The 22,219-nt window shown below is 35.9% G+C and overlaps 1 protein-coding gene across 1 annotated transcript in view; it reads right to left on the bottom strand.

Annotated features, from left to right (window-relative positions):
* sh3d19 (SH3 domain containing 19) overlaps positions 1-20,870 on the bottom strand; it is a 33,791-nt gene extending 12,921 nt beyond the window's left edge. The window contains exons 1-8 of the mRNA XM_084401744.1: positions 20,656-20,870; positions 11,381-11,420; positions 7,586-7,626; positions 7,391-7,436; positions 6,112-6,247; positions 3,599-3,779; positions 2,596-3,513; positions 2,400-2,513 (exon numbers count right to left, since the gene is read on the bottom strand). Coding sequence (XP_084257870.1) covers positions 2,400-2,513; positions 2,596-3,513; positions 3,599-3,779; positions 6,112-6,247; positions 7,391-7,436; positions 7,586-7,626; positions 11,381-11,420; positions 20,656-20,728 — 1,549 coding nt within the window. The 5' untranslated portion in view covers positions 20,729-20,870. The remainder of the gene's footprint in view (positions 1-2,399; positions 2,514-2,595; positions 3,514-3,598; positions 3,780-6,111; positions 6,248-7,390; positions 7,437-7,585; positions 7,627-11,380; positions 11,421-20,655) is intronic.
* Positions 20,871-22,219: the final 1,349 nt, after the last annotated feature.

The following is a 22,219-nucleotide window of genomic DNA, read 5'->3' as shown; positions in this document are numbered from 1 at the left end:
TGTTATCACATGTTTTCCACGTGATTACATGTGACCTCATGTGATTACATGATGTGACCTCATGTGATCACATGTGATCACATGTGTTCTCATGTGAACAACATGTCACCACATGTGAACAACATTTCACCACATGTGAACAACATGTCACCACATGTGAACAACGTCACCACATGTGAACAACGTTTCGCCACATGTGAACATAATGGAGCATGCGGCACATGTGGAAAACATGTTAATGTTATAATGTGGAGCTCATGTGAAATATATTTGCACATGTTGTAAAATAATTTTTAACATGTGAATCATGTTACCACATGACAAATACTGTACATTTTCAGCTTCTTTGTATTGGGAAGTTCAGATATTTTACTGACTCGGATCTTTTGAATCTCGTTCATAAAATGTTATATGTTAATGGACAAATCCCCAAACACAACTTACATGATGTTGATGTTTCATTCATCCCCATAAGCTGAGCTATGCAGTCTAGTGCCGGATACAAAAGTGATAATTAAGTACTGACAAGCACAATTTTTTTCACAATGTAAATAAAAAGGCAATGTAGATAAATTAAAAGGCAATACATACACCACAAATGTAAAAAATACCAAAGTAAAAATACTGACCACCAGATGCAGATTCTTAGTTATACAATATGTATTGAAGAACTATTCACAATTACAGGATGCAACATCCACATCCACATCAAAAAAAGTGATTCAATGGCACTAATATTGAGTAAGATGAAAATTATTGTGAAGTTCATATAAAAAGATTAGTTTTTTAGTTACTTAGTTTTTATTCTAATTAGGTTCCAATAAGCCCAAATAGCAAAGAGAAATAAAAAATGCATGTAAAAAAACAGCTTGGGCCTTAAGAGGATATATACACACACACACACACACACACACACACACACACATACATACATATACATACACATATCTATATCTATATCTATAAATATAAACGCCAATTAATAAAATGTTGGAAGAGCAAAAATGTTTAAGTTGAACCAATATTCATGCTTGGGATTAGTTAAGAAGACATATTATATTAAGTCTGCAAAAAAAAAAAAAAAAAAATGAAGGGATATTTTATGTGTTTCACATGTAATCACATGTGTAAATGTTCCAAAAGCACACATTTCCCATGTGCAAAACACATGTTTCACATGTGATCCACATATTTCACATGTGCAAATCACATGTTTTTACATGTTAAATTTCACATGTGCAAAATCACATGTGCATGTGGTCACATGTGATCACATGAGTTTTTGCACATGTGAAGTTCATGTGTTTTTTCTGTAAGGGTGAGCATACACAACTTTTAAAAAGAATCTCACTTACCAAAAACTTTTGAACTATTAGTACATCTACTTAGGGTATAGGCTAAGCAAGCTGTCTAAGGCAAAATTGATTCAATGGCCAATTGGAATTGTTCAAGACAGGGACATTGTTTACATGAAGAAAACCATCCTCAAAAAAAAAAAAAAAAAAAAAAAAGAGATCTCAAACGTTTTTGTTTTTTTTTAAATGAGGAATTCATGTAATAGAAATACAAGCTTCACATTTATACATTATATACCTGTGCACGTCTAGCATGCTGGGCTTCCATTCATATTAAGTACAACTGAACATTGCATAATTAATGGTTCTGTTTTGGGGAGCGTTTCCCGTACAACGATGTACTCACTGCTTAACTACCATAGTACGATGCATTGTAGAAGAAATCATCTAGCAAGTCACGACTGTTTCCTGAAACCGCACTGTTGCAAATTTGTCGTTCAACCACGTTGGTTAATGATGTCATGCAAGTGGTTGAGTAAAAACTTATTTTAATTAATCCATTTGAGATTTAATTAATGCTAGATTTGTTTTGCAATAAATTACGAACATGGCATCTTTTTCTTAGTTATTTTGCTTTATTTCAAGATTCAATCATAGGCTCATTCTTACCATGTCCGCACATGCGCACTCTTAAAAAAATGGTGCTTTAAATATCTTGACAAACTAAAGTAAACGACATTTGTATATATTAAAAATAAAAGATGTCTGCTCTGAATCTCCTGCGTCGTGTGCTTACAGCCACACACTTTACAATAATGGAATCGGTAAGATTTGAGATTTAAGAGGTGCAGCAAAGGGGAAGATTATGACTGTATAACGACTTAAATTTTTGTCTTTTCTTCACACAAAGCTATCATATGTCTTCAGAAGACTCCGAATATATGACCTACAAACAGTACAACACAAGGAGTTTTGGAGCTTGACAGCCATGATCACTATGTGGTATGGTTCAATCATAGGCTCATTCATATATATATTTTTAAAGCACATAGGCAATTTTAAATAGTTCCTCACATATAAATACAATGGCTATTAATGACTCACTTTTTTCTGTTTTACTGGGGACTCTGATGACTGTGGGTCTCCTGGTCACTCCCTGCATGCTTGATCCTATGTAGGTGAATCCCCCTTGATAGGCAGTTTTAGTGGGAGAGTGGTCTGTGACAGAGATATATTAATTATCTGCATTACTCAATTTATGTATACACACAATACCTGTATTGTGGTCCTTAAAACTTACTAATGGCAGCATCCACGTGGTCATTGTTTAGCATGTTCGCTGTGGATGTGATGTTAGACAGAAGTGCGGTTGAGTTGTGGTTGTTAAGGTTCAACAGGTCTTTGCTGGGCTTGAGTGGCGGGGGAGGTCCTTTCAATACTACTTCCTCATCCTGGGAACTTACATTCTTAACTTTGACCAATGAAGGTCGCGATGGAGGAATGAGGGCCATCCTGAAGGGAGGCTGAGAGTCAGACTCATCTCTTGAGATGAAGGATGGTTTTTTGAAAAGCTGAGGTCTTGGAGCTGGCATAGGTGCATTGACCTCTTCATATAAGTGACTGTCAAATTGTGAAAACTCCTCTTCTTTGGGCTTTTTGAAAGAGGGCCGAGGGGCAATGGAAGGTTTTGGTGCCAGCACAGGTGGTTTGCTGTAAATATTTCGAGGACGGGGGGAAGGCACAGAGGTTTCATTATTCTCTGTGCTAGATTGACTTTCAAAGGCCTGGATTCTTGATCGGATGTTGCGGTCGCTGTGGAGGGAGGTCATGTTCTCACTTTGGTTCTCTTCAGTTTGGTTTGTCTGCTCTCTTTGAATGTTGACAGGGTTACTCAGTTCACTTTGAGGTTCGGAGTTGAAGACATCTAAGAGATCCTTCAGATACTTTCCTGAATGGGCATCAGAATTCTCCAAAGGGGTTATAGGACAAACTTCCCAGCTGTCTTGCAGTGATATCAGAGGTTGCACATTGGTTGGTTGGTTGGTTGGGCACAGGGGTTTAGTTTTGGAGCGAGGCTGAGGAACCGGGCGTGGGGCTGGGGCTATATCGACGGTGGGTTGGGAGTTGGGAGTGGATGTTGGGGACCTGGTTCGAGTTTCTTGCGGAATGGGTTTGGGTTTAGGCAATGATGGCCGAGGTGGTTTTATTGGCTGCTTTGCTGAAACAGTAAAGACCAAACATAGAGTATCAGTTTATGGTTCACATTTATTTGTGCACTCCAAATCTTGTCAGTACAGACTAACCTCCACTGGGCTGTTGGTTCAGCTGCAGGGACGTGCCAGAATCTGGACCTGTGGCATTCTCCTCTAGTGAGTCAGTCTGTGTGGCAATAGTTGTTGTGTATAAGTGTTGTGGAGGTGGTGAAGGTGTGGTAACCTGCTCCTGGGTCTTCTCCTTGATCACCTGCTCATAGGATGGTGGGAGCTGAAGCACGAGAGAGGGGAATCACTCTTACGCAAGCATCAAACCAAGCAAACACGTCACGAGTGTGCAGAAACCATACAGTCCTAGAGAACAGAGTAGGGATGCACAATATATCTGGCACATTGATTTGGGTTTTATTTGTGTTCATGTCATTTATTTTGAAATTCTCATAGTCATGGTTCCTGTTTGTCATGTGATTCCCTTGCCATTATCTGATCATGCCTTGAGCTTCCCTAGTCTTATGTGTCATGTTCTGATTGGTTGTTTGAGGTCATGTGTTTCTGTGTTCTGTGATTGGTTTATTGTTTGAATGTTCCTTGTTTAATGATTAGTCCTTGTGTATAAATAGCCCTCATGTTACCATTTTCTTTTGTCTAGTTTTGATCAATGTAACCTGCTGTTAGTTGAGTTTGTTTCATGGTCAAGTCAAGTCTAGTCTCTGTTTATCTTGTATTCATTCATGTTTTTGGATTTAATTGAACTGCACATGGGTTCACTTCAACTCGCCTCCAGCTCCAGTGGACATTAGTTACAATATCGGCACTATATTGGTATTTTATTTATCAGTATTAGCCAATATTGAATATTTACATACTGTACATTATAATGTTGGGAAATACAGCATACAGCACAAACTATTTATTTTAGTTTGAGTGTGTTTTTGATTTGCTTATAGACCGTAGTGAAGCTTTAGAATATTTTATGAAAATGTATTGGTTATCAGCAATAACATGAAAATAATTGTATTGAAAATTCATGAATTTCTTAAATGCCTTCTAATATAACCACCTTTAAAAATGCCCTTGAATCCTGACTGAAACTTCCTTGTACAAAAATTATAATATTTAAAAATGCTATATGTGCAGATATCCCCCAGTGTTATTTTAGTATTATTTTTGTGAAGTTTCTAAATGTAATTTCGGGAGAAGTGAACCCATCTAATCTTTCAATTAACTGCCGGAGCATATAAGCAGTAAGCACCCACTCGCTTTACAGCTGTTTTGGCATCCCTCCAGCTTCACCAACATAATTTAGGCATTTTGCTACCACACTCATCATCCAAGCATTAGTAGTCCCACCGGGCGGATATCTAAGCTCGAGTTGAAGCTGCTTCCTCGAGCCCCTCCACTGCCGACAGCAAGCCAAATAAGTTTAACATTAATAGCTTAAAGATTATATGGGCAAATGAACTCTATGTTTCTATAATAATTAGGGTAGGGTATCGTTTTTTTTTTCAAATCGATACTTTTAAAATGGTACTGGTGCCTAAACGGTGCCTGAACTGATACTTTAAAAAAAAAGATAGCCTCAAAACGATGGTGAATGACAATAAATAAGTTTTTTTTTTTTTTTTTTAAGAAAAGAAAAAATTCTTAAAATTCAATATAGGCTATAAACATTTTTGAGTACATATATATGTCTCACTGGCTCAGCGCCAGCCAACACGCGAACGCAGATTTAAATGTAGAAGTTGATGATCACACGATTTGAACGTGAACGATCGTACGCAGATATGCCCAGAGGGCAGATATTTCAACCGACAGCTGAGGCATTTAAGTGGCACCGAAATGCGTTTTGGTTCAGTCCGGTTACATACCGGTTACTTAGGTACCGGTTCCATATCGGTGCCCGTTTTCGGTACCCAACCGAACATAATATTTATGAATTAGCTTTTATTTTGTTATAGCTTTATTTTATTTCAGTTTTAGCTTAAGTACTTGTAGTAGTTAAAATTATTTTACGTCAGTTAGTTCAGCTTTATTTCTAATTTTCAATTTTCATTTTTTTTTCATCAAATATTTATATTGCATTTTAGTTTTGTTTACATTTTTTAACAGTTTCAGTATTAGTTACGATAACAACACAGTAGGCCAGTTCAAACTGCACCGATAGACGCAGACCAACACGGGCAATCACCAGATTACAGTTTGCCCCTTCTCAGACGTTCCATGACCAGACCAGACCTTTCCAAGTGCCAATTCAACATGTTCAATCAGTGAAAACAAGCTCTGACAGACGGTAAAAGACGTCAACAGGGGTATACACACTGATCCAACAAAACCCGACAAAGCATCTGTTGCCGTCTGTTGGTGCAGTGTGAATTGGCCTATACTATATTGTTCTATAGACTCGTTCTATAATAACAATGGTTTATTGGTAAGTTAGTAATCCATGTGTTAGTCTGTCAAACACACACGGACAAAGTAGCCATGCTTTGAAAAGTTAAAGTAAAGACATGCTGAGTAAACAAAGAGAATCCACACACCTGTCTGGCATAACTGTCTGTTAATGACAGCTGTTGAACTGGATATAGTGCTATAAATCACTGTACCTGAACAGAGGTCAGAACACTCTCATTCCAGATTGGTTGTGTTGTGAAAGCTGTGGATGAAAATTGGCCAGACGCCCCTGGATACCAAGAAGTGGCTGCTAACGGCTCTGCTGATAGGATGGTTATCTCTGAATGCCTAAAAACAACAACAGATTCTTCTTAATAGGTATGAATGTATTATACACAAATTTCAAAGCACAGCTATATATCCGGGCTTGTGGTTTTGTATAAAACACATGAGGAGGTTCATATTGGCATAAATGTTATTGAAATATTCTGTGGTCCCAAATCAGCTGGCCACTTTTTTATTATGCAGAAGTATTTTTAAAGGAATATTACCTTGTCTGAAGATTGTCTAAAGAATCATCTTTAGACAAAAAAAGACTATTTACTAATTTTCACTTTTTTTCTTTTTTTTACTAATACTCTAAATTGTAACCCAGAATGGATTATTGTCTATGGTGGCAACTGTATCCAGGACAAGAATGCATGAGCAGAGCATGGCTGCGTCCGAAATCGCATACTCTCTTGAGTAGGTACTTATTTTGAATAAGTACTTACTTTGTGACTGCTAAAAAAGTATGTTTTATATAGTATGAATGTGTGTAGCATGAATGTAATCTGGACATAATACATTCATGTTGTCATTACCATGTGACCTACCAGCATCAGTTCACTGCAATTCATAAATCCTCTCCTGTGGCCTTATGGGATAGTAAAGTGTTCATTGTATGCACACTTCAGAATCTCGCTGGAAGTAGTAGGACATCCAGGTACTTATTGCCTACTCTTTTATGAGTATACTGTGAATTTGGACATACTACTCGTCACATATTGTTTTTCACCTACTATATAGTAGAGAAGTACTCAGTTTTCTCTGAGTTTCCTTAGTTCCTTTTCCCTGCTTCTAGTTAGTCTCCTAGGTTACTCATTGTTTGATTATTGTTTGCACCTGATGTTCATTTAGTTGATTGGTTTGTTTAGTGTATTTAGGCTCTGTTTTTTCTTCTGTTTATTGTCAGTTCTCATCGCTCTGTTCATGTTCTTAGTTCATTGTAAATAAACTTTTTAACTGCTTGCGATTAGATCATGCACCCAACCCACCCTGCACTTTATTTCACCCAACTGTGACAATATGAGAATGATTAAGTGTTTCATATTAACAGAGTTGCCTATCAGTTCACACATGTTCTCCAAAATATTGAACCAACCTTTACAAAAGTTACCGTACCTATAAATAAAAGTGTAGAAATGGAAAAAATTGTTACAATAAGCTCACCTTCTTTCCCTGGAGTAGTCTGGTCGTGAGAGAGCTCTTGCAGAAGCTGGAAGATTTGACAGTATTCAGCATTTTATAACACATTTGACCATGTATATTTTTAAAACATGACATTACTACAATGTGTCCTGTAATTATACATTCTACTATGTGTGAAAGTAAAATAAACTTAGATTTACGTCACAACCTACTCACTTTTCTTAAAGGCTGCTTTGATTGAAGAAAGGGGTCCTAAACTAAAAACATGAACAGAAACAAAAACAAAAAAAAGATATTGACAAGATACATCGCCATGGATTCTTTTAGCTCACATTAACATAATGACAGAGCGAATGAACACAGTAACAACAAAACATATACACTACCATTTAAAAGTGTGGTCTGATTTATATGGGTGTTGAAAGATATGAATACTTTTTTCAACAATGATGCATTAAATTAAATCAAAATGACAGCAAAGGCATTTACAATATAACAAAAGACTTCTATTTCAAATAAATTCTGTACTTTTCTATAACTATAATGTCCTCATTCCTTTATGTCCCCCAGGACTCGCATGTGGTGCAGATATCTGTCTCTCATTAGCAATCACGCCCTGCTTCATACCACAGTCATGTTAAAAAAACATGAATGCATTCACTCATCCATAAACATTATTTCCCCATAAACATTATTAGATCCATTGGCGTGATGACAAGTTCCATGATTCCATGCTCAGTCACTGCGTCATCAATCTATGCCTTTCTTATTGTTTTGAAGAGGTTAGCGACCCCTAGCGGTGAAATTTTACATATTGTGCCTTTAATGGCTGCTGAAAATTAAGCTTTGCCATCAGAGGAATAAATTACATTTTAAAAACATATTAAAAGAGAAAACAGTTATTTTAATATTAAAGGTAAATGTAAAATGTTACAATATTTTTTTATCAAATAAAACCAGCATTGGTGAGTATGAGACATTTTTCAAAAACATTAAATACAATTTTACTGACCCCAAACCTTTGAACGGTAGTGTAGCAAGTTCAACACATACATCCCATTACTACTAACTAGCATTTGTATAACCACAATATCTTCAACAGATAACGGTGACAGTTATTTCTCACATAATGTTAACTTTTATTGCATTATTACTTGATAAAACTTGTTTTAATTACTCTACATCTCAATTAATGTCCTTTTTTACAACTTGTTGCGCATTTCCCCTGTATATCATCCTTTAACCAGGTCAAGTGTTCAACAGCACAGAGAAATTGATCTAACAACAATACTGTATCATAGAAACTACGGTGTCAGACACAGAGCAAACAAAAGACAATTGAACATTCACACTGTACAAAGCTTTAGCATTAAATGCAAATGAAGAGACATCAGAGATATGAAGTCATGCAGTTCATACCTTACATCAGTAGATATATGAAGTGTTAAAGGAATCCATTACAGCAAATTATGCCATCCCTTTCAAAAACTACAGTGTTCATCATTAGTAAAAGCTCTTTGATCATTCATGTTCAAGACTTGCATTCACTTCCTGACTATGTGGACGTTTTAAAGCTGCTGCTTTCTGCATAGCTGAAGTGATGTGTCATAAGCACAGAGTGAGAGAGAGAGAGAGAGAGTCAGGCCAGTCCAGCATACCAGCAGGCTCTCAGAGGCAGCTTTAGCTCTGTTTCAAATGAGAACCAGCTGACATGTTCGATTCACACCCTTGATGTCTCTCACTGTACAGGCATGATTAGCTCAGCAAGAAACAAGCACAACTATCCATTAGTTCTGATTTATGTCACAGGCCTTATGCTGTTAAACAGTCATTTTAAAAATGCTACAAATAAAAAGGTGATTTGTTTATTAAGACACTGTTCAAAATTGAACACCGTTGTTAACTGAAGCAACACTATTATGTAAACACCATGTTAGAGTACTCTAACCCCTGGTTTCACAGACAAGCCTTAATCTTAGTCCCAGACTAAAATGCATGTTTGAGCTGTTTTTACAGAAAGCAACTTGCACTGACATATCTTAAAATATGTCAGTGCCTTTGTTTTGTCTCAAGATTCACACCAGTGTTTTTTTTTCCAGGGCACATTTATAAAAGCTACTTAAATGCCCTAATTGAACTAAGGCCTAATCCTGGCTTAGTCTAAGCCCTTTCTGTGAAACCAGGCCTAAATTTACTGTCCATATAATAATAATAATAATAATAATAATTCGTTACATTTATATAGCGCTTTTTCTGAGACCTCAAAGCGCTTTACATATAAGGGGGGAATCTCCTCAACCACCACCAATGTGCAGCATCCACTTGGATGATGCGACGGCAGCCATATTGCGCCAGAACGCCCACCACACACCAGCTTACTGGTGGAGAGGAGACAGTGATGAAGCCAATCAGTATATGAGGATGATTAGGAGGCCATGATGGACAGAGGCCAAGGGGTAAATTTGGCCAGGATGCCGGGGTTACACCCCTACTCTTTTTCGAAGGACATCCTAGGATTTTTAATGACCACAGAGAGTCAGGACCTCGGTTTTAACGTCTCATCCGAAGGACGGTGCTCTTCTGGCAGTATAGTGTCCCCGTCACTATACTGGGGCATTAGGACCCACACAGACCACAGGGTGAGCGCCCCCTGCTGGCCTCACTAACACCTCTTCCAATATGTGGGTGTTTTGTCATCCACTTTTATGTCCCAGGGTTTGATTTTCATTAAAGGGACAGTTCTCCCAAATATCAAAATTATCATCATTTAATAACCCTCATGTCCTTCCAAACCTGCACGGCTTTTTTTCTTCTGTCGAAAATAAAAGATCTTTTTTTTTTTCAGTAAAATGTAAAAAAACTGTTTGGTTACCAACATTCTTTAAAATATATTCTTTAATGTTCTGTAGAAGAAAGAAAGTCATTCAGGTTTGGAACGACCTGAGGGAGAGTAAATGATCACAGAATTTTCATTTTTATAGATGGACTATTCCTTTAAAAGCAAACAGAACACACAGGTTTAGTGCAATATATTTCTTATTACTGCAATATTTAAAACTGATTTAATTGATTATTTTTGTATTATATGTTTAATATTTGTGTCGTATGTAACATTGTTTGTGTTGTTGTATAATCCGGCACTAAGGGAAACACTTCCTAATTTCGTTATACATGTTTATAATGACAATAAAGGTTATCTAATAATCTAATCTAACAAACACACACATTTTGTGAAGGTAGTAACATTCTGTCTTGGAAACTTTTTTTATTTTTTATTTTGTACTTTTTATTTAATTTATTTTTTTTAAATGCCTTTTTATGTATAGATTTTATTATTTTATTCTTGTCCCAAGATGCAGACTTTCAATATTAAAATATGAAAATCCATCATAAAAGTATCAATGAAATTGTGTTGAAAACGTACATGGTGTTTCAGAACAATGTTGTCCTGTGATGCCTGTTTACTACTGAACATCATTAGAAGACAAGTTAAATGAAATAAAGATTATTTTAAGACAGTTTATTGTCTGAAATTCCACAGGTTGTGAAGTCCCCATAGTTGAAGAAACACCCATAATGCTCTTGGGTCTAAAAGTGAGCAAATTCCATGTTCTAACATCAAAAATGTTCACAGCAGAAGCAGTTATAGTGTCAAAGGACGGACCGCCTCACTATGAATAGCAATAATTTTGAAGTTAAAGTTCAACAAGCACATGGGAATGTGGTGTTCAAGTCTCCACACTATTTTGGCCTTGTAATGCACACTATGAGAGGTCAAAATTTTATTTGTAAACTTCAATGACTGGTTAATATTTCTAACAATACACTCATTATGAATATTCAAAGTATCACCAAACTAGACAAGATTTCAGAGATGTTGAATCAGCTTATCCTGACAGCAGCAAATTCACAAATACTTTCTCTTTTTCTCCCTCTATCAGTGCATCAGTGTAAAGAGCATAATTCAAAGAGGCTATTAGAGCCTCAAGTGTTTCCAGAAAGAGATCTTACCTTATATGTAAGTGTTCTTGTTTATTTCTTTCTGAGCGGTCTGCAAAACATAAAACACAAAGCATGAGCTAAATTTCTTTGCAGCACAAATTTAATTTAACTGCAAGTGACTAGGCCACAGGCACAGCTGGCAGTGTGACATTGTCTGTTTGGCTGGTTAAACTGTATGGTATGTTCCTGATAAACCTGTTTTAAAGTGCAGAGCTTATGAGAGAACTGGAGGCCACAACAGCGCAGTTTTTCATGAAACCACGCTCCACATTCACATCACTCAGGCCCAGTTGAGCAGCAGGTTATGGTTTCAGTAAAGCAGGTTCATTTGGTGCCTCCTTTTTAATTTTTGAACACATTTTGAGTATATATTAACTTTTAACACCTTATTAAAGCTTATATGAAACTACAAACAGAACAAGACCAGCATATTTGACTACACTATACAAAAGTAGGATCCTTGTTTCTCCCGACAACATCAAGCATTCATAGAGAATGTTTAACTTTCCTCAGGTAATGAGAGTGAAGTCATAAAACATAATGACTGCTTTGGCAAAGGGGTTTTTGTGTGTCTTTGTTGCAGTTGTGACCCATCACTGTCCCCAGACACACCTGCTGGATCCAGTTTCTGCTCTTGTGTGTTAAAGTATGAGAAAGTGAAACAGCCTACCTCATTCATAATAGCATTGGTGAAGTCATTTGATTTGAGTTTGTCAAATCATTTCAATCACTGCATTATTTACAAGTTAAGTTTAAAAATTAAAAAGATACATAGCTGCAATCTGATACATTACTTATCAGCAAGCTTTAACTGGAAATATACAGTCCTACCTGCATATGTTGCAGAGAATATAAGTAACTCAGACAGAGTCCTTTGCCCACCTTCTGATTAAAATGTGTCTGTGAGGAAGCACAACTCCCCGTAAAAGTGACGTCTCTTTTTTTCATTAGGTATGTTGACACAGCCAGTGTGCCATGCAGGAATGCGGCCAATCAGGAAGTATTTCTTTTTTGACATTAACAATAGTCAAATATTTCTGCCTGCTATCCTTGAGCAGTTCATTGGTTTAACAGGTAACACTTTACAATAATAGTACATGAATAATCATGTACTAATACCTGAATTAATAATTACTTTACTATGAACTAATGATGAGTTAAGACATGTACTAATGAGGAACTAACCTTAACTACGACATGAGTCATATGAATTCCTGCATGAATATACCATCTTAACTACACGTTAGTACATGCTTGTTAATTAATGTATTAATTAACATTTCGGGGTAAACTAAATCAAACTTTCTCTAGAAAATGGACACATTTAGTGTCCCAAAAGAAGAGCAAGAACCCTAACTGACTAACATCCGACTGCATTATGATATAAAGACAGTAAACCAATCCATAAAATAACCACATAAATAACCATCATCTGTGCTAACACTGATTTTAATTTTGAAAATTGCATCTGCATGTTAGTGTAGGTATTTCACTCTTGATGGCAGCAGTGGAATCACTTAAAACAGAATGAGATTAAATCGTTTTTAATGATGAATGCATCATTGTGTGTTCAATGAGTAAGGTTAAATGTAAACATTGCAAGACATCTAGTGTCATTCACTGATGTTTGTGACAGTTGCTGGTGTCAAATCTATGAACAATTTTACATTGTGCCCTTTTAGTACATCTTTCTTCTGATCTGGAACATGTTTGATTTAGTTTAAACCCAAAATGTTAACTAATACATTAATTAACAAGCATGTACTAACGTGTAGTTAAGATGGTATATTCATGCAGGAATTCATATGACTCATGTCGTAGTTAAGGTTAGTTCCTCATTAGTACATGTCTTAACTCATCATTAGTTCATAGTAAAGTAACTACATCCTGATATCAGAAAAAAACATCAGCTTTATCACGGTTATAGAAGATTATATGGATTTCGTCCTGATCTAGGACCAGCTTTCACTATCAAAAGAGCCTTGAAACCACTACAAAGGTACAAAACTGATCTTAGATCAGTATACAGAGACAGAAGTTCCAAATGGAATTTCTGGCACTTAAAAAAATGTTCACATGTTCAACAAGTTGCTGATTGGTGGTTACTATAATAAGCAAAGATAAATGACAGATTCCATTCAAATGCAGGTTATGTGGTTTTGACTGGTTCTAAAAAGAATCTTAACCAGTTCTTAAAAAAATGCTATTAAACAAGTATAGCAACTGAAATAGTTACCTTTACACATAAATGACAACTTAAACCTATCTATCTATCAATCTATCTATCTATAGATTATTTTTTTAGATTTTCTGCTTTGCCTGAGTTCTGTTCGCTATAGTTAGTTTCTCTGGTTTCTGATTGGATTACGTTCACCTGTTGTTCATTGTGGGGTTTTAAACTAAAAACATAAAACTTTTTATGCGTTTTGGCCGTTCGTTTACACACCAACGGCGTTTTGGGTGCCTGAATAAAGGAAACTTTTGAAAACGGGTTTCAAAGTGCAAGTTTTTGAAAACAGTCTCCGTGTAATCAACAAAAACGCAAATCTCTGATGACGATGACGTCATGCACATGCGTATTACGTCTTCAGTCAATAGTATTTCATCGCCATCTAATGGCCTGGCAGCAGAATAGCAGCGTTTTTAGTCATTTTCGTGGATTCGTGTGAATGGGGATCATTTTGACAATGGTGTCGACAAACGCTGTATTCTGCTGCCAGGCCATTAGATGGCGATGAAATACAATAGACTGAACACGTAATACACATGTGCATGATGTCATCGTCCTCAGAGATTTGCGTTTTTGTTTTTTACACAGAGACTCTGAAACCCGTTTTCAATGTTTCCTTTTTTGTCCCACCCAAAACGCCATTGTCGTGTAAACAAATAGTCAAAACGCATAAAACGTTTTACGTTTTTTAGTTGAAAATGGTGTCGTGTAAACAGCCCCTTAGTCACCTTGTTATCTCTGTTCATTGTTCTGTGTCTTAGAGAGACGGACGGACAGATAGATGCTATTATTATTTTTGTTGTTAAACTCGAAATAGTATTTTATTTTGTTATTATTTTAATTGTAACATTTAACAAAAAAATATTATTGTAATAATATTATAGGGTCATTCCGTGTCAAATCAACTACATTTCGGAAACTTCCCCGACTTATATTTTAGATTTTTTTTTGTAAGAAAGACAGATAAACAGTGATTAAAGCCAAAATATTAAATGTCATAGATATGTACTCTGAGTAATCCACTATTTTGTAGAAGGGGGTCAAAATGACAATTTGCACATTAGATTTCGAGCCAAATTACAGGGGGGTAAAAATGACTTTAGAAAGATGGCAACATAATTATTTTTTTTTTTTTTAAACAGAGATTGGTAGATCTATTAGTAAAATCTGTTGATTTTAGTAATCTTTGTTGCATTATATGCCAACGGTGACAGTTCAAAAATGGGAAAAAGCAATTATTGTGTTTTTTGCCAAGTTTGCATGCCTGTAACTCAAGAATTATTAAAGATACCTTAATATCGTTTTAGATTCTGGTTGTTAACAACCATTTCTTTTAGTATCTTCTGTTTAAAGGCCCCATATGGTACAATCCCAGAGATGTGGAGATCTTAATGCAGCTCCCTGAGTAAATTGGTCAATTGAACATTTACAGTGGTCAAAAAAACAAATGTGGGTCACTTTGCATACAGTTGATTTTCTTCTTTTTTTTTTCTTTTACAGAGGAATATCTGAACAAGCAACACAATTGCATACAACATACCTGTCATAAGTGCCATAATTTTCTTTTTCCAAAGTTTGTGTTAACATCATCTGAACATCCCAATATCTCTGGGATTGAACCATATAGGGCCTTAAAAAAATTTAGATTCCAAATATGAAAAGTTTTGTAGCAACAAGAATCTAAAATGATAATAAGATATCCTTAACACTTCTTGACATGTAAACTTCAGAATTTTTTTTTTTTTTTTTTTTGCACTCAGAGAGGGATGCTATATGCAATTATTGTGATAAAGGAAAACAAGATACAGAATCAGCTATTTGAAAAGTTAGCTACATTTGTTTTTTAACCATTGAAAATGTTTTAACACCATTGTGTTTTGATAATCGCATTTGATAATCACAAATCCATATTGCATTCTTACAACCACACATTGTTAAAATTCATTAACCTTTTCATATTTTTACTTGCATTTGACGCTTGACGAGTGTTAATTTTGGAGCATTGCTGAGATGTTAAAGCTGTTCCACATACAGCCACTAGATGATGTCACTACCTTGCACAGTACTGTCAAAAGCTACAGTATCCATGTAGGAAATACCTTTTTTATGTATTTGAAAATGCAGCAATTTTCCCCCCCTCAAATTTATGCAATCCATATGGGCCATATTCCTCTGAATCATACAACAAGGCCGGTTACATAATAACAATTGCAAACAACAATGATCCAACGATCCACTCAATTCCCAATGGACAAAGTCAAGTTCCACCCAACACTTTTTCTTGTTTGAGAAGCCGTTTTATTCGGATAAAGGCCTACGTCACAATAGGGAAGAAAAGACTATTGTAACTTTGCTTTCATGCCAATTTTGAAGGGGACCAATTATGCTTTTTTTATTTTTTTATTTAACCTTTAGTGCGTAATATAGATGCTTGTGCATGTAAACAATCTGAAAGAAATTACAAAGCAGAACGTCCACGAAAAAGGGAGTGAATCTCTCCAACATCAAACACCTGCCTCAAATCCCTTGTTTGTAGTACTGCCATTACTTCCATAACGAAGCACCATGTCACATATTTGCACAATGCCCACCTGCTGGCTACTTTGCCTCACCCTCAAACAAAAGTGGGTATAAGGCCAGGAAGAGTTTATCTCTTTGTTGAGGAAAGTTTTTTTTTTTTCCCACTTGTTCTAGCAAATGTTTTTTCGGGTTCGATTAACTTGTTCTTCTTGACTGTGCTAATCGGACTCGGGCTTGAACTGATATGGCAAAACTGATGCTATAGTTAGCGTAGTTAAGAGTAGTATTTACTGTGCCTTTGGAAGCTTCAGGACTCACTGGTTATTGTGGGGCATTACATTTTTCGACACACACTCTAAGCAGTAGACCAATCACAACAGACTGGGGCAAGATCACCAATTAGAGCATACAACCATTTAAGAAGGTGGATTTTAAAGAAACGTTCAGACAGAGGGTGAAAACAGCTGCTGCAACAATGTAAATGGATCACCAGTTGCATAAACACAGCCACTATGCTAAATCCCCCCTTTAGTCAATCATTTTATCCCTTAAAACTCATCTTTGATCACCAAAATGACATATTTAAGTGTTTTTTCCATGAAAAAAAACTCTTCATGCCTTAAAATAGCTTGAATTCTACACCCTTGCCTCATTTAGTATAGCCTGTTCTATGTATATGCAAATTAGCCCCAATTCCACTCACTCACATGTATATGCAAATTAGCCCCACCTCCACTCACTCACACCAGCTCAGAGAATCACTCACACGTAGACGTGATCGGTTACAAGGTAGTTTGTGACGTCAGAAACACCAGCGATTTCAAACCATGTCTTTGGTTCACTGCCGTTTTAAGGAGAAAATACTCAGCAATGGTTTTGACTTGCACATGGTTGGTCTTTAAGCATATTAAAAACACCACATAGAAGTATAAACAATATTAAAACCTTGATTTCCAGCAGAGGGGGACTTTTAGACTGTGTCTTAAGAACATCTGAACAACAACTAGCAGTTAGACAAAGTGGTAATCAGTCTTACTTTTCGAATTCAAATTAGACCAATCTAACCTACATTTTTATGTAAAAAAATGGCTTTAAAACAATAAGACCAGTCTTAAAGAAAAAGCACTTAGATGACTAATTTATCGCCAACTAATCGTCAAGTGTTTTATGTAACCGGCCTTAAGTGTAAACAGGGCCTTTGGGAGAAATAAAAAGCGGGGGAGAACTAGAGTTTGTAGAGGAAAAAAAGAAAGCTCTCATTCTGAAACTTTCACAAAATCTAAACATCAAGTGATTTCCATTCTCAGCTGAAACCATGCGAGACATTTTTGTGAGACAATTTTGTGGATACTGATCTGTGTTTAGACAAGTTGGAAGGCCTTATGAACAGACTATAGGATACATTTGTGCTGACAGAGTGTCTCTGAGCCTGTCTGTGTAGGCCAACACTTTCACACATTGTACTGAGACAAAACCTTTTCACACTGACCTGAAATCAGATTGCACCAAACAGCACAGGATAGAAGCTAAATCCACTTTGAACAGCTCTTTCCAAATCATGGAGAAAACAACAGACTTTACTAGCACACCTTAAAGCAGTGGTTCTCAATCTTTTTTGGCCACGCCCCCTTTTAAACCTTTTTAAAAAATCATCTTTGTTTATTTCCCTGACAGTTCGAGTTATATAGTTTGCGTGATCATGATTATCAACACAACGAGGCCGTGAAAGCGGACTAGTGAGTAAGCCTAGATGAGTTTAGCAGATGACAGATGACATTTAATGTGTAAAAATTATGACAGAATTTTTATGAACTATCCCTTTAATACAGAAAGTAACATAGTGTGCACAGTCAAATAGAAAGATAACTATATATATAGATATAGATAATATAGGCCTACATATAAACATATAAATATGTACATTTGTTTTACTTGTAAGTGCATTTCTTTTTTTTGTACTACATAAATATTAAATAAAAGATCATACTGACATAAAAGTCTGAGAGAAGCCAGCAGGCAAAAGCACAGATGTCAGTCCTCTAAATGTGAAATGCCACTGACACAGCGGCCGGTGAGGTCACTGATGACTAAACAACATGTCAAAGTAAGAGTCACACTGCACTCTTATATCTCACAGAACGTTCCCAAAAGACAAAACAAGCAATGCATGTTCTAACAGTCAGTGCAACACTGGAAAAATTGTACAAATATAAATGCATGCTTTCACACCCACTATATTATTTACAGCACATTTACCCATATTTACTTAAGTAAGCTGGGTTAATGATTATCAATGAGCTACAACAAAATGTACTGGCATACAAAACATTAAACATTAATACAATATGTAAACTTGCAGTCAAAGTAAACACAGCACAACTTCCCTGTTAGAAAAATAGGCCACAATTAAAAAACATCAAAAACATCATAAGATGCAAAAAGGCATAAGACTGATTTTGTTGGAGAAACAGATGTGATTTATTGTGTTCATGTTTGTATGTGTTAAAGAAAGTAGGTAAAACTCCTGTATGATAGTTCACATCTCTGAAAAACACACAGTAGTAATGGTTTTCTTTTTCTTTTTTTTCTAACTAATTGGTTGAAATGGTAAAGTGAATAATCAATGGTTTACTCAAAGACGGTTACTTGTCGCCATCTACTGGAATAATAAAACGTGCAGAAAGAGTCAATAAAAAAATCACCACCACTAGCAGTGCATATCAGAACACTCAACCAATCAAATTCAAGGGCCAGAACTAATATTGTGTAATGCTGAACTGTACGGTTAAAGAATTTTAATGAAAACGGGACTTTCCTGCTAGGTGCTGCCCAATGCAGAGCCTAGTAGATAATGCTATGATAACATGCTGGAACATGTTGAAACTGGAGCATTTCATCATGATTTCAAGAGACATGTTTTAAAGTCGGCACGAAACGGAAGTTTCAATCGCCTTTTCATCCCTATTGTGTTGTATATCCAGGTGAAACCAAAAAAAATGTAGGACCGGACATGATTTTGTGCATCGGGAAATGACTGGCTCGTTGGATGGTTGTCTTTTGCTATTGATTTGAGTGACAGGTTGTCTCGCATTGCGCCGCTGAACACATCATCAGAGAAGAGAACAAATGTTGCAAGAGAGAGGGAAAGTTATTTTTATTTAAGATAAGGAGGGCAAAAAAAAAAAAGATGTGCACGGCTAAATACTTCATAATATATAGGCTACTGCAACGTTCCATATAAAATTGTCCATTTTGATTTTATGATGCCTTTGAGTAGATGAGATTAGGGGTAGGCAGGAAGTAGGAAGGCTATAGACACTTGTTATAAGGGCATGTACCAATTTCATATTTTCCTCTAAAAACAACGCTTCAAGGTTAAAAACTAAGCCTATGTTTTTGTACCATAAGACCAACATTAAAAAAATAATCATATGAAAGACTGAACAACATGTGAGACAGTTTAATATGCTGAGTATGCCAACTGTCCGGACACACATATGACGCTGCACAGGTGGTATGCTTTCACACAGGCTGCTGCAAGCACAACTGCTGCCTCATGTTTCCTCAGTTGTGTCACCTGTTGTGTGTCAACATAGGGGAAAAGCTGTAACCTGCTGTTTTTCCTCCCACTCACAGCTGACTCACCGATATACACCCAGACTAATGCTGAGGAGAGCAAGAGGAACTTTCCACAGATCAGTTTTTACTTTCTGATATTTTTCAATGTTATTAACAAATTGCCTATGCTAAATAATAATACACAAAAAAAATTCTTGAATATTGTGAACCAGAGGTATAGGCCAATAATGATTGGGTGCAATTCCTTCAATTTTCTCACAGAATGTGTTTTCCTTTTCCTCACTATATGGGTCAGCAGCACCACTGGATACATAAACAATGTGACAAATATTTATTATTAATATTGTCAAAAGTTGCATTCACTTTAATTAGTGAATTAATTGGAGGTTTTTAAATAGTAGTGTTAACAATTTATTTCAGACATGCATAAGCCAATTTTTATATTTTCTGGTGCAGCCTATTTCATTACTAGGATTTGAAAATGAGAGAAATTGTCTAAAAACCACAAATAGACTAAGTTGATATATATTAATAGCCTATGTAAATAACCAAACATATAGAAAGATGACTATCAGGATGAAGGATGATTTTGATATTGATTGTATAATGTTTGATGTCATCATAGCCTATCTAAGAGAGTGTTGACAAAAAGTAGGGACCAAGTTGCAAAAACAAAAAAGTTTTTAACTTTTTAAGTGAATGATAATGCAATGCCATCATTCTGATAAAATAAAGAGAAAATTAAATGTAATGGTACATTTGCGTGAAGAATATTATATTGATAATCTCTGATTAATAAAGTGGACTATTTTCAAAAGTAATGGTAGGTGAATTTGTGACATTTTTGTCCGCTGTCTGCAAAATCCGTGAACCACGCTAAGATTTCAAACAGTCGCAAAACTACACAATCTTAAATCTGTCACAGAAGTAATTGTAACAGTAATAATTGTCCTACCTGTTGAACCTCTTCTCCTCGTAATAGAAACATTTGGGAATTCTTCATCTCCATCATTCCGTGCTTCAGCCATTAGTTTAACGGCTATGTCCGTGTTTAAAATCCAGACCTTTAACTTGCGTATATTAAACAAAACTGAGAAGATGTCTGAATTCTCTTTAGAAACTCTAACGGTATGTCTAAAAAGTCAGTTGTATAGTTTGAGTTATCGCAGACCTGTGTGTCTGTTAAACGGGAACTGTTGATGAACTGAACACTGCGCTTGGCGCTTTTGCGCGAGCATCATGACAAGCTGATGAGTGTGCTGTGCACGCGCGTCTGTACATGTTGTTCAGAAGAGGGCGGAAAAGACAAAAAAAAAAAAGGTAATAATGATAAGATTGAAGAAGATTTATAAGATTAAATAAGAATTAGAAAACACTTAAAATAAGATTAATATTTTATTTGTTTACCTGTATATGTGACTCCATGCCATGACGTGACTGCAGTAGCCTGAATGAAAGGAAATAAAACTCCTTTTCTCTCTGTGGAAGGTTGAATGTACCACTACAAATGTACTAAATGCATAGAAATTCATTTGTAATACCTGGTTGTGGTACACACTATTACCTCTTAAGTTTTATATAATTAGTTTGAAATCTGTGATCTCCAAAATGCTTACAGATTATTAAATATAGCCTATTTTTTGTCCTGATGATATTGCCAACATACTGTATTTGTCAGTTGTGTCAGATATATTGAACATATTGATGTCTAATTAAAATGAGGAAACAATGAGATAATCAATCTTATTTAAAATACTAGCTCTATAGTGTAAAATATTTTTTAAAGATAACCTACACTTAAAGATAGGCTACATCTTTTTAATGACACGTTCAATTTGAAAAGATACATGGAAATTGTATCACTGTAGGCTACATGAGACATTCTTTGATCCCGATTAGCCTAGCCATAGTGCATGAGGCTATATTTTAATTTAAATTTTTGCTTCACTTATTGTTGAACAGTTATTGTTATATTGTTATTATTATTATAGTATTTTTAACATTATTTATTTCAAACAAAAGTTTTGGAGTTCTGAGGTCTTTTTTTCACCGAAGAGCGCAGTGATGCTCTTCTGCCCTCTTGTGTTTGGATACAAAATTTTAGCCAGAATATTTTTGCCAGTAGCTTTAAAATGCTGACGTGAAAAATGACAGAAACGGCGCTGGAGTGATTTAAGAAAATAAGTAGGGGAGACCGGGGATGATTGTAACATGGGAAGAGTTCCATTCCATTGAGGGCGTGAGTCATGTGATCACTTCAGTATTTTCCTACTTCCTCCCCGATCCAGCATGGTGATTGTCAAGGCTGGAAACAGGCACATGCAGAATATATAGAGAAAAAACTGATTTTGTGGTCAAAAAGTAAAAGTTTTGACCAATAGGCTACTATATTTTGTTTAGTAGCCTATCTGTACTAAAATTGTATGACTTATTAGATTAAATAGTAATTTCTTAGGCAATATGTGATGCATCCCCCCACCCCCCTGCTAATTTCAAACCACCATGCTAATACAGCTTGC

Source organism: Rutilus rutilus (assembly GCF_951802725.1).
Source record: "Rutilus rutilus genome assembly, chromosome: 2".
In the NCBI taxonomy this organism is placed as follows: Eukaryota; Metazoa; Chordata; class Actinopteri; order Cypriniformes; family Leuciscidae; genus Rutilus; species Rutilus rutilus.
Note: the sequence above shows the minus strand (reverse complement) of the source record. Positions and strands in the feature narration are given on the sequence as shown.